Genomic DNA, 14,132 nt, shown 5'->3' with positions numbered 1-14,132 from the left:
TTATACTATCTTATAATTGTAATTAGTAATTCATTACGCGTGATTTTATATTTTATAATTTTTATACGTCAGAGTATAAGTTTTCGGCTTGTAAGACTTCTCAAACTGAGTTTAACGACACACTAGAAGTTCATGGCACTACTTTAATGAAAGTTATAACTACGCTAGACTTTTAATTATGCAGGTATTGTAATTAAATGTGTGTAAAAGGCCTTATAGATAAATTTTTCCTTTAAACTGTACAACTATAGGAATATTTTAAAGACACTATGTGTGTCATTTTTTACAACACTATAAAAACATTTTGTATGGTTCTTACTGTTACGTAAATAAGTATAAGTTTAATGAACAAGTCCATGATTAAAAAACATGAATATGAAAACTATTTTTTAGTGTACGCCATTAAAGTTTTATAAATTATTGAAGATATTTACTTATCTTCTATTGTATTTTGTTTTTTTTTATACCAGAGCGTTTTCATTAATAATTAGTATATTATCGCACCAGAAAAATGATGAATTATAGAATATATTATTATGTTTTGAAGAACAATTCTTAAAATTTGATTACAAACGAGTGATTCTAATCACAAATAGAATATGAGTAATACATTATGTATGTTTCGTTTCAAATATTACTATGTCTATTTTTAAAACTCATATAAAAAAGTCAACTCCAAGAAGTCGTAGTAAATTTTAAATAGGTTTCGTAACCGTGCAACACGTATTAGAACCATTTATGTGAGAAACGACATAAGTCACAAAATTTTGAAAATTAAGTTTTTAAGTGAAATAAGTTTTTATGAGTAGACACTTGATCAATGCTTGTAAAAGAGTCCAATTTTACTCTAGCTAAACTCATTAGCACTAAGCATTTGAAAGAACTCCTTCAATTTTAGAAATTAAAAAAAGTTTCAAAATTCAAAAAATAATTTTTTGATCAATTTTTGAAAATGTTTTTTGGAACTACAATATTTCAAATAGAATTATCCACGCGTGTTCTTCTATGAGAAAATTAAATTAAAAAAATTACTATTGTTTTTAGTTTTGAAAATTTTTCAGGGCATCTAACAAATAAAACTCATAATTAATTAGAGTAATTTATGATGAGATACAAAATACGTTCCTACGATATTATTTCTATGAATTATTTGACTTTAAAATACACATGTCAACAAAATAATTATTATAGTCGCATAGAAGCATTTTTTAATGATAGTGATGTTAATCACTTTGAAATATCATCTATAGTTGTTTCAAATATGCCGTATTTACAGTGTGCTAGGTCTTTTAATTGTATTAATACTTACGGCAAAGTTATACATTATATAATTTTTGTTCAAAAGTATAAATAATAAAATGAGAAGATAACAAGATTTTAAATATTTGATGATATCCTGAATTGTGAGAAGAGTAATAAGTATTGCCGAAAATTAGGAAAACCACAGCATATAATTATTATTTACAATCCATTATTTAACTATGAGTGGTCAATAAAGGTTAACGATACTAATTTGTTGCTTGGATATTTTATATTTATGAAGTTTTATATAATAGTCCANTTTGAATATTTTATATTTATGAAGTTTTATATAACTAGTCCACCTAAACTTGCTAAAATTATTTACAGAAATGTATTTTAACCGTTTCATACAACTTTTTATGCAAATCAATTATTAAATAAAATGTTAAAACATTACAAAAGCCGCGCTGAAAAAAAAAATTATCACAAAATAACCAACAAATAAGAAAAACATGTTGGTGATAACAACATGGACATTTTTTATCATCGGTAATAGTTAGTAAAATTAAATAAAAACAATATCAAATCAATTAAATTTACCCTAATTATTATAATCTATTTAGAAGTGTACGTTTATAAACATGAAAGTCATCTACTTATATTTATGTTTTAAACGTTTCGTCTATAGTTTTTAATTACCATCACGTCTAAACCCTCATTATAATAATATAACAAAAAAAAAAAAAAAAATTATATAATCAAACGTATAAATTCAAAAATGTTTATAAATTGAATGACATTGAGCAACAAATGTTTAAAATTTAACATAAAACCAAAATTAAAAATCGGTTACACACACACTTGTATATAAATGGCTAAAGGAGAAGATTTTTTATTTAAAAATACGGATATCGAACCACTCAATAGAACAATTAAAATAAGCTTCACAAACAAATAAACACGTGAACATCTATTATATGTTAATTATTAATTAATATCGAATGATTATTGTATAATTGACTATAACCATTTTGTTTATGCAACTCATAATTAATATGAGTTGCATTAAACAGAGACTTGGATTGTTGTGGATCTATTTACTCATCTGGACGAATGCACGTGCTATAATTACATCGAACTAAAGGATTGACAAATTGGTCAATGCTCGAAATACATTCGTACTCGATGGTGTGATTACACAGTGTAACATTAACAACGGTTAAATAATAGACTTTGTCTATAGAGTTAACACTTGGGATTAATTCGGTCGTTGTTACCGTAGTACAAATAATTCCATGAGATTCGCCCATCAGCCGCCATTACATCATGATAGATTAGAGCTATACAGCGTGTAAACCTAGAAGCATTTACAATAATAGATAAGTGTAATCTTGGGAACTAAAATTTAACCTCTTCACGATCCAGTACCAAAACAAATTATTCAAAAAAAAATGTTTACAATGATTATGAAAACATAGATTGATGCGATTTAGTTTATTCAATAGTAACTGTCTAAAATAAAACTACATTGTACATTAGCTACAATGGAAAATAAACTTTTAGGTACAAGCCACTGGTACTTCTATAACTAATAGAAAACTTTTAAAATACGTTTTATCTGATACGGTTTTTAAACCTCAAAGCTTTTGCGTAGCACTATTGCCTATACAACACGCCGTCACGTTGTTAACATTAAATTACTGTCATCAGGGCAGTGACGATTTTAATGTTTGTTTTTAGCGAGATTATTATACAAACAATAATCATGCTGCATGATATTGTGTAGAATCAGAGAAATGTATTAATCAAAATAAATTTGTTTTGACTGCAATATCTAGATTTTTGGTATAATTGATTATTTAAATATAAATTGATTGTTAAAATGATAGTTAAAGTTTCTTTAAAGATACATAGTTTAAAAAGGAATCTAACAAAAATAATTGGATAAAAATTGTTTGAATAAATATTTTTTTTTGTTTTAGTTAATATGAGTACATTTCCTTGATTCCACACCAACGATATAATGATATAAATCCAGAACACCATTAACTAGGTTTATGTTAAAACAATAATGTTTGAAAAAAATTATTGAAAAAAAAATTCTATTTCTTTTAAATAATTATTGTATGCATTAGTTTAGTTATATAATATTGCCAACAACATGACAACGAAATGAATAAAACTTTTCGTTAAAAAATGTATTATTTGTTGCGTACAATATTAAATAGTAACAACACAATTTAAAAAAATTAAATAAATAATATTTTTTGAAAAAGATTTATTATACTATACAAAGGTACTTCTGTATAAATGTCTTTATATCAAAATAATTTATATTAGCTGTGGAATGTGTTATTGCTCCTTCAACAATAACATTAATAGGCTACAATTTGAAAAGATTTCTATGAAATGTTATATGGAGAAAACAGCAAAATTATTTTGTATTGTGTTGTTGCACATAAATATTTGTAAGTTCCGTTGAACAAAAATGTTAGTTTACAAAGAATGAGTACTGTTAGGGAAATAATATTTCTCTTAGCAGGAAAATTTGCTTATTTGCGACATGTATATTAATAAACACAGCATTTTAAACTAATAAATTATGTTGTATAAAATATTAAAATACTCGTATTTTTACTTTTTACAGTGAACTTTAATGGTTTTAAATGTATTTTATTATAAAAAATAATAAAAAAATATTACATTAATTTTAAAAAATAATAAAAAAATATTACATTAATTTTAAAAAATATATATAAAATTTCATATTAGTTTTTAATAGTTTGATTATCTTATATATCAAAAATTGATCAAGATGTCTTTGTGAACAAGTTTAAAATTAGTTAAAATAATTTGCTAATAATTAGTAAATTATTTTAAATAACTAATAAGAATAATTTTTCTTTAAAAATAAACATTATATTTAGATAGAAAAATTAATGACAAATCAATCTTGTAATTGACACAAATATCTGAAACTCATTAATATTTATAAAAATTAATTTATAAGTTACAATTAAAACAGGAATTAAGAAATTATTTTTTATAAAATCTTTAAATAAAAATTAAAACATGTGACTTCAATATTTATTAATATAACTATCTGCATATTTATAAATGATAAATAAATAATTTTCATGTAAATTCTTGGGAGAATATTTTTATACGAATGAATTTTTATAAACTTATTATTAATAAAATACTTTTAAAAACAATATAAAGAATATTCAGGCAACATTTTATTTTGTTCAATCATAATTTCAATACTCCATATACAAAAATATATATTCCGCTACTGTGTATAGAGTGCAATAAGTTCCAGTAAACAATAAATATTTATTATACTGTTTTATGTTAAAGCGCCAATCAATCGTGTTGCGGTTTGTATGGCAATTTTTACATATGGAAACTTATTCATCTAAAAGTTGTATAACTTTAGTTATTATTGTCAAGAGNACAATCCAAATATTAAAAATGTAAGGCTTTTACAAACTAATTTTGCAGTTATAAACCTGGTAAACAACGACACAAAACTGTTAGCATAAAATAGAGCGCGAACGTAGAAATATACAAAAACAATTAGAGTTATGACAACGTTTACAAACTACATTTAGTTTTAGTAATGATGACTCTTTACAGACCGTACGCAGTTTCAGGTAAATTATTTCATTACACAACTTTTTTAATAGCTAAACACAGCGGGTAGATTTGTCAATACCAGTTTATACTGAAAAAGCAAAGCTTAAATAGATACCAAAGTAAACGCGTTTGTCAGCTAAGAAGCAGAAAATCGGAGTAAGTAAACGTAACGATATGGTTCTTTTATCACAATCCGCTTTGTTAGAAAGTCAACGCGTAAAGCTATAAAATGTTTACAACCAAAAGTGTTACAGAATATGAAACGGACTATAAGTCATGAAAATGCATATTTGGAAGCGTATGAAGTTATTTAAATTTTATACTTTAGGTACATCATATAACCGTCGACGTACATGGTGAAAATGCAAAGGGATTAGGAAGAAAAAAATACTATGTTCAGAGTTGTTCCTAATAATATTTAAAATCCTTGAACTCTATTCGTATTGTTATAAAAACTCATTGCATTCATCTAAAAGTTGTATAACTTTAGTTATTATTGTCAAGAGAACGTTTCACAGTTCAATGTTGTCATTAAAATGTTTTTTTTATAATTATAACTAGCATTGGATTGTAAATAAATTAATGAAAATATACTCAGAATACTTTTGAGCATTTAGATTAACTGTTTACTAGTGATTTTAAGTCATGCAGTTGAACTAATGAAATATGCCACCACATTATTAACATAGTGAATTTAGCAAACGTGGAATAACGATAAATGTTAAGACATTTAAAGATAATATGCAGCTCAATTTTCATTCATAATCTATGAATCTTACCTTCAACTAACCGAAATCAAACAATAATATATTTTACATTTAAAGTTTGTAGTGCAATCATTTTAAGTGAGGAACATAATTTAAGTCGGCACAATCTGTTGAGATTACTTTGGACGAATAAAACACTATTAGAATTTTAAAGTATTACCTGTTTAGGGTTGATTTTGAAACTCATAATATTTAGGGAAAACCGGCCTAGTCACAATTTTTCTGTTTTATTTTTATGAAAAGGAAACTGATTTCTTATAAAATGTGACAAGTGTACAATAAAATATAATATATCAGTTGGTTGTAAAAATATCAAACGAAAATACTACAGGGATACTATATAAAACGAGCTTTTTTTCATTTAAATTTTGTAAAAACCGACCCCACTTAAGAATAGGTTATCACAAGCCTTGGGGTTAGTTGTTTTAAGTTATCAAAATGACAAATAACAAAAAAAAGTACACTTTATTTTTCAATAAAAAATTTGTACTTATAAAATAAAATACATTATGTAGTAAAAACTTGTTTTTTGAACAGTTCTAAGGAATAAATTTAAATTTTATACCAAACAAAATAATACTTTTACTTAACAATTTTTACAAAAAATACTATGTAATACGTAACTTATTTGTTAAATAGACATTGCTCTTTTTTAACTTAAAATATATTTGACAATTTATAGGTTTTGTGATAACTAGCCCCAATGCACAACTCAAAATAAAAGTTGTCATAAAGTCATCACTTAGACAACATCTGAAAACGATAAAAAAAAGTTTACTTTAGACTCTTACTTATGTGAATTGTTGAACCATAAAATAACGATTAAAGAGCAAAATTTAATTAAATTTACTTGACAAAGCAAATTATTTATATATATATATATATAGAATTTTATTAACAGCTTAAATGTGCTTCCCATCAATACTAAAATAATTATAACTGTTTTGACAACATATTTTATGACTTAATATGATCGATAATATCTAGTTTTGGAATAATTAACATAATGACAATCAACTCGTGTAATAATTAGCCTAGGTCTCTCCTACATACAAATCCACTGACTTGTAATATATCTAATATTCCAGATAATTTAATTTGAAAACATTATTCAATCAATAATAATAATATTAGAGAAAATGTTAATTTTTTTATTTTAATTACAGTTTTATATCAAATTAATTGTTCTTGCTTAACTCGTCTAAAATATTTTATAAAGAATTCTTTATAAAAAAATTACACAATTAGTTTTACAATGCCAATTTCAAAACTTTATAAATTTAAAAAAATATTAATCCTAAGTATAATACGTTTAAAACAAGAGGAAATTATTATATAACTAAGACATAGATTGCATCTCGTTTAAAAATAATTTTAAAATGTGTAAATATATAAATGAAATATGATATAATACGACGTTTTCAGAAATATATGGAATTTTAAAATATTTATACAATAATACTTATCTAAATAAGCATAATTTTTTTTAAGAATATAATAAGATTATTATTACAGAATAAATGTTTGCAATATTAAACGTTAACATTTAATTTGGTTTTTATTTTGAAAAATATATTTTTGCGGTCACGGCCAAACAATAGTACGCCTATAACTAAGCTACAAGCCATTATAACATTTAATTATATTTTATTAACTTAAAATGATTATAATGTAGGTATAATTGCTATAGTCATATCATAAATTTATAAAAAAAAACGTTTATTTATTTATGATATTTGATACACATTTAAATGATTTTTTTTTTTTTTAATATGAGATTTAATATCAATATTAGCATATAGATTATTTTATGTGAATAAATCAAATTGTAATGGATAGTAAAATTATGTTTGACGATATTTTTACTTTGAGTTACTAAAAAATTGTATTCACATGTTACACATTATACTTAAAAAAAAAACATATGTTAAACATCATTCTCTGTATTTATAGTTGATATATCATTTTAACAATTTTTTAAAAAAATAAAAATTGTCTTATGAAAATTGATATTTTTAAGTGCAAAAAACAAACTTTCCTAATAAAAACATTTTCTTTTATACGACGTATAAAAAATCTCAAAAATCTATTTTCTCATATATTTTTTTTTGAATATGAGCTATAGAACAATTCATTAAAAAATTGTAATGTAGTTTTATAAAATTATTCATCAACTAGATTAAAGCTTTGTTTGTTGAGTTTTATAACCAATACATTTTTTACCACAAATAGCCAGATTTATGTCTCATGCTAATTTGCCTAACACGGTACGTGAGCGTTATAAAAATTTAATCTTAGATTTGATGTTCCGTCATCAGTTAATATGTTAATCGGTAGTGATTAGTATCCACAATTATTACCACAAACAGCGGATATAATTCATAGTCCGGATTTGCCTTCAGTCATGAGTACCAACTTGGGTTGGATTATATTCGATTCGCTGCAAGAGTTATCCGAGTCGTCATTCGAATCAGCAATTAAAGACTCGAACATTTTTTATCGTCGAAAACCCGTCCGTAATTATACCACCTACAGCTGAGGAAGAGTTTAATCAAAAATTAATCGGTGACACTACTGTTACAAAACAGATGTGTCCGGAGTGCTTTTTAAACGTAAACGTTGTGCAGCAGATGTACACGGATTGCTTTATTTTATTTGATGTTTTTTTTTATGAAATTCGTCTATTGCGACTTGTTCAATACAATTAATACGCAAAACTTTATTCTAGTCTTCAGCGAAAGAATCTTAAAGTGTTTATAACTAATTGTATCGGGTTCGACTGTGACACATGATTGACTGAAGATTTTTTACTATAATATTTTCATATTATATATTCGCCATTTGTGCGGTTGAATCGCCGAATAATATTCATTTGGTACTAAGGAGCGTCAAACGATTAACAATTTCAATGTGTGTATATAATTTGTCTGTTAAGAATATTATGTGTAAATAATTCTATACGTATTACATTGTTTAAAGCTTCAGTAACTAATTACAGGTAAATACAAAAATTGTTATTATCGCATGGACTAATAGCAATAAAGATTACAAAATTACAGTCCACAAAAATATGATTTATTAATTTTAATTTTACCTATTTCAAAGACGAGACCAAACTTGTCGAATTGTTGTCCGGTTATTTGAGTCAAACAGTAGCTAAGTTATTAAATTACTTTTTTATAACATAACTCTCAGATTATAGATTAAAACATAACAGATTGCAAGTAACAATTTATTTAAGAAAACTTAGACTTTAGCTGTAGTTCATAATCCATTTTATAATAAATGCACAAAGTAGTACTTACCAATAAATTCCAAACCACTAAGTTTCCAAGTGCCTGTTTTCGTAACAAGTATACTGCTTGGACAAACGTTATGGTGATGTACTTGCGGAGACAAAAAATCCAGAGCTTCTGCTATCTGTAATTAGTAACATAACGTTAAATTTGATAAAACTATTTAAAAAAACTTAAATATTTTTAAAAATATTTGTTGATATTTTAAAATAAATTTCCAATTTAAATGATATTTCCATTTCAAACAACTTATTACAATTTTTTTTTATTTTAAACCTTTTCATTAGAGTTATGTTTAAAAACACTAAGCGATGGCAATATTGTTACAAATAAATTAATCATTGACACATCAATAAAACACAAAATGATAAGTAATTTTTTAACTACACCATTCACTTATGTCAAGATATGAATAATTATGCCATTGGTTAAATAAAGTATTTTATTATTACTTTTTACACTAATGCAAAACAATTAATCAGACAATAACTTGATTTACTTCCCAATGAACTGTCAAATAAAGTATGATTGATACATATACTTAGTTATGAATGAAATAAAATTTTATAATTGATAGATTTTTTTGGATATTAAAAATTGATGATAATAAATTGTAATGATAAGAAAATTGACAATAATAATAATAAACGTGTAGAAATAATGTGATTGGACAATTAAAATGAACGATTTATATAAAATTCATAATCTGAGACCTTATTTCAGTTATTTAAATGTGGGAGAACTTTTGAATAGCATTGATATTTAATCTTATCAAAACAAAAAAATGTGTATACGTTACAGAGAATTAACCACTATGTAAGTACATTTCATTATTAATGTTTCCAGGAAAAGCTTTCAGGGAGGTTAAACTTTATACTTCTTTTCTCTGTTTTTAAAATAAAATATACAGAGGAAGAAAAACAAACAGTTTTAAAATAGAGATGATACACACCAGTAAGTTTATTATATGAACAATGTTTATTCTAATTTTCAAATGTCACCTGAAATTATGATTATAATAGGTTAAGGGGTAGTCCCCACTTATCAAAAGATACTGTAGCACTATTTACCTCTAAGTACAGAAATTAATTTAATAACAAGTAGACGTATATTTTCAATTTAATTTAAACTTAAAAATTATTTGGATCAGTGCCGGGAATCCATTTTAATATAAGTGAATGCTATATAAATGCAAAAGCTCTAATTATATTAATTTTTAATTTATCCAATTAAATTTTTGTAATTTTAAAATGAAAAAAGGTAGCATAAAACATAGTATTTAAATTAAAAATTAAATCTCAGTTTTTTTCTAAAAACAAGACTGATTTTTTTGTTATTTTTAAATGTTTTTAAATGTTATATAAGTTAAAAACTTCTATTTAATATTAATAAAGTTACCTAGATTATCAAACAGCGATTTTAGCCTAGTTCATTACTTAATCTGTTTTTCTTGTAACTTTTTTAAATTACCCAAACATATTTTTACTTATTATTTTGGTAACCTTTTTCCTATAATAGTAATACAAAAATAAAACAACAAAATTATGGAAAACAAAAAGTATAATTGCACTTTTGTCTGAATATTTTTATTAAATATTTTATTCATATAGAAAAATGCACTTAGAGTATTATAAAATTGATTTGAATTTTTGTTCTGAGTCCATAGTATAGCTTAAAATTATTAAAGAGTTATTTTACATTTAGAGATAATAAGGTTGTAGGTATCAAACGAGCTATATTAAATCAGCCCACACAAAAAGTTTGTAGTTGCAAATGATTTATATAATGCTATATAATTGCAGTAAGTCTATGTGGGTTTTAAAAGAGCGTATATAGAGGATGCCACTTGTAATATTTTACTATTTTTTTTATAAATAATGACCCATGAGTTTTTAGATTTTCAAATTGTATATAAATTCTTCTTATTTCTTTTATTATTATTCTTTACGAAATATTTAATGTTTTAAAGTCTAAAAAGGTTGAACGCAAAGTATCATTAAAAATTAGTTTTGAATTATAAAATGTTTTTTTCAAATATTTTAAATACATTTTAAATACAATAATAACTTCGTTTTGAACAATTCTTTAACTAAAAGTTAAATAATTTTTTTTTTAGCTTCGATGCGAAGCTTTTAATTATAATAATAAATATGCTGAAAATTCTATAATAAATAAAATACAATTGATAGATTGCATGTTAAATTAATTGAGAAGTATAATTGTTTTTTAAATAAATTTAACAATAAATAAAGAATATTATTTATAAAATTCTCAGAAATTAATTCATATCAGTGTTGGAACTACATTCAAATGGTCATGATGTAAACTAAAAATCGAGGCCATATAAAAAAAAATAGAATGTATTTGAATAAATTTTTTTCAAATTTTCGTTTACCCAATAACTGATATATTGGTTTAAAACTTCTCGAAGCGACACACATAAAAAATATATACATAAGAAACTTATTGTAGTAAATTTAGTAAAAAAATAATTAAAGTCATAGCAAGGTTGATACAATTCATGAAAATTCGGCACTGATACTTATAGTTCACTAGATTTGTAAGTATAACAAATAATAAACTTGAATTTCAGCATTTATAATTTCCGTTTTTTAATTAAGAAAAATATAATTTAAAACCTTACATTGTATTAACATTTTAGTATTAATTATGCGTATTTTAATCATGTATTCATTCATTCTTAAAATCATAGATAACTAGAAGAGTGCTAAAAATCTTTTAGTGCTCCTGTATTTGTACCACCTAAAAATTACAACGCGATTCTAAATTAATCACTTTAATTTTAGCATCGATGCGAAGCTGAGAAGGAATTAATTTTACCATGATGTTTATTTATTTATTTTTTGTCTGTCATTACTTTTTCACTGAACCGATTTTTCGGTACGTCAAAAGATCACAAATCGCATCTAGCTGAAGACATTACCCATAAAAATTGAAAAAATTTCCTTCATTCTCCGTAAATCCCCCCAAAATTACGATTTTTAAAGTCAGTAAATTTCGACATTTTTTTCACTTTTTTTTTTCTAAAAATTGCCATAACTTATTGAAAAATTAACAAATCAAAATAATTTTTTTTGAATTGAAACCATAAGTAATTCCATTTTATTTGATAAAATTAATATTTTTGAAAATTTGACCCTTTACCTGCCCTCAGGTAAATAGCAAATTTTTACAAATTTAAACTTATTCAACTTAACTTTTCATAATGTTCCAAAAATACTAAGTCTATTAAACATATGTCAAATCAAAACTTATGTTACATACTATAAAATAAAAAAAATAAAAATTCCCGAAAACTTATTTTTTACGTGTGAACGGCTGCCAGAGTTAAAAAAAATGCTATTTTTGTGTTAAAATTTTCAACTTTAATTTGCTATAACTTTTTGAAAATGTATAAATCAACACAAATGTTTGTTTCTAAATACATTATTTATACCCCTTTCATGCGACATACTTTTTTTGAAATCTGCAAATTTACCCTTATACATGAGGCTTTGAAAACTTGAAACATACGTACAAAAAGTAGAACTTTTTCAACTTAACTTTTGAAAATGTTCCGGGAATACTGTATCTTTTAAATATATGTTAAAATAAAGCTTATTTTATGGAGTAAAAGTTGAAAAAAAAATTTTGTTGATGACCTATTTCCTACATGCAAATGGCAGTAGAAGTAGAACAAAAAATAAGAGTTAATTTTGCTTTTGGAATAATCCACCAATTTTTTAAAACTAGACACTATCTACAGATTTGCATCAAAGCTTTTTTTTATGATAATGATGTTAATCACTGTTAGATATCATCTAAACTTGTCCACTATAACTATGTCATGTCTACAATATGCCACCGATTCTTTTGTTATTAATATTAAAATATTTCAGTAGTATAACATAAGTATTATTGTAAGTTAAATGACAAATAATTAATGTTTAAATAAGTATAATGCAAATAATTGAAATATTGTTTTAAAATAATAAACATCAAAAGAATTAGAATTTGATATAATTGTTCATTCAATAAATTTAGTATCAACTTTGAGAGGCATGGGATGCTACAAAAATCTTCTTTTAAAATATTTTTACTAATAATTTAAAGATAAATACTAATAATAACAAATTTAACGATACATAGTTAAATCCCATTAAAAATTTGTAGTTTTTTAATTCTATGAAACGTGAATACTCTTTCTTTAAATATTGTTTATATATTTTAGCTATAGTTTATTGATACATGGTACGGAAGTTACTTTTTTTACACTAAATTAAGTATACATGTAATTAATCATGTATAAGCTCAAGTTGTTATGATTAAATTATTATAGTTTTGTTAAACGAAAAAAGTACAGGAATTAGTACAGCGATATCAATAATATAGTAAATGAAAATCAACACAATTTTTCTTAAATTAATGAATTTAGAAGAGATTTATTAATTATGTATTTTTATTATTCAATTTTCATTAAATATTTTATATACTAGCTCCGTAACATGAATGGATTGTTAAGTGCCTAGTTATTTCACAAAAGTTATGAATTCGAAACTAACTTAATGATAAGATAAATTAAAAATAATTCAATTAATTCCATGCTATAATTTTAGTTGTTAATTAAATGTTATAATATGCCAAGAGAATTAATTTTCACATTAATTTTATTATTAAATTCTTGAAGCAATATTTATCTTTCGTTCTTTGTTTTCGTAAAAGGCTCTATTGAATGATATGTTTGGAATGTAAAAAGAAAATTTTTAATTTAATTTACACTAACTTTTCCATTTATGTAGAAAGAAAATAATAATGTTAATATAACCGAGGAAAGCATTTAATTTACTCATTAAGTGTTTCAAACGATTTTCCGATTGATAAGAGTTTGTACTTTTAAAATAATTATGCTATTCAATTACGCATTTTTATTGCTTACAAAAAGGAAAAAAAAATAAATGTTGTTTTATTAAAACAACCTAATGTATTTTACAGTGTTTTAATAGAGGAATATTAAATAAGTGTTTAAGAATAAAAAATAATGTTTAACATAAACACAACATCCTAGGCAATTTAACAGTATCCAACATTAAATTTCTAATGAATTACAAGTTAACAATTACATCATGTAATTGTTGAATGTTAACTTCATGAATTCGGATTTTACTAGGGTACACTTCATTACTATGGC

At 23.9% G+C, this 14,132-nt stretch overlaps 1 protein-coding gene across 4 annotated transcripts in view; it reads right to left on the bottom strand.

The window, feature by feature from the left end:
* LOC126903795 (SCY1-like protein 2) overlaps positions 1–14,132 on the bottom strand; it is an 82,675-nt gene that overhangs the window by 35,735 nt on the left and 32,808 nt on the right. For all 4 annotated transcript variants that reach the window (XM_050682280.1, XM_050682282.1, XM_050682281.1 and 1 more), the window contains exon 4: positions 8,954–9,068. In XM_050682280.1, coding sequence (XP_050538237.1) covers positions 8,954–9,068 — 115 coding nt within the window. The remainder of the gene's footprint in view (positions 1–8,953; positions 9,069–14,132) is intronic.

This window comes from Daktulosphaira vitifoliae, unplaced genomic scaffold, assembly GCF_025091365.1.
Source record: "Daktulosphaira vitifoliae isolate Bord-2020 unplaced genomic scaffold, ASM2509136v1 Scaffold_4, whole genome shotgun sequence".
Classification (NCBI taxonomy): domain Eukaryota; kingdom Metazoa; phylum Arthropoda; class Insecta; order Hemiptera; family Phylloxeridae; genus Daktulosphaira; species Daktulosphaira vitifoliae.
The sequence above is the reverse complement of the archived record's forward strand: the minus strand, read 5'-3'. Positions and strand labels throughout refer to the sequence as shown.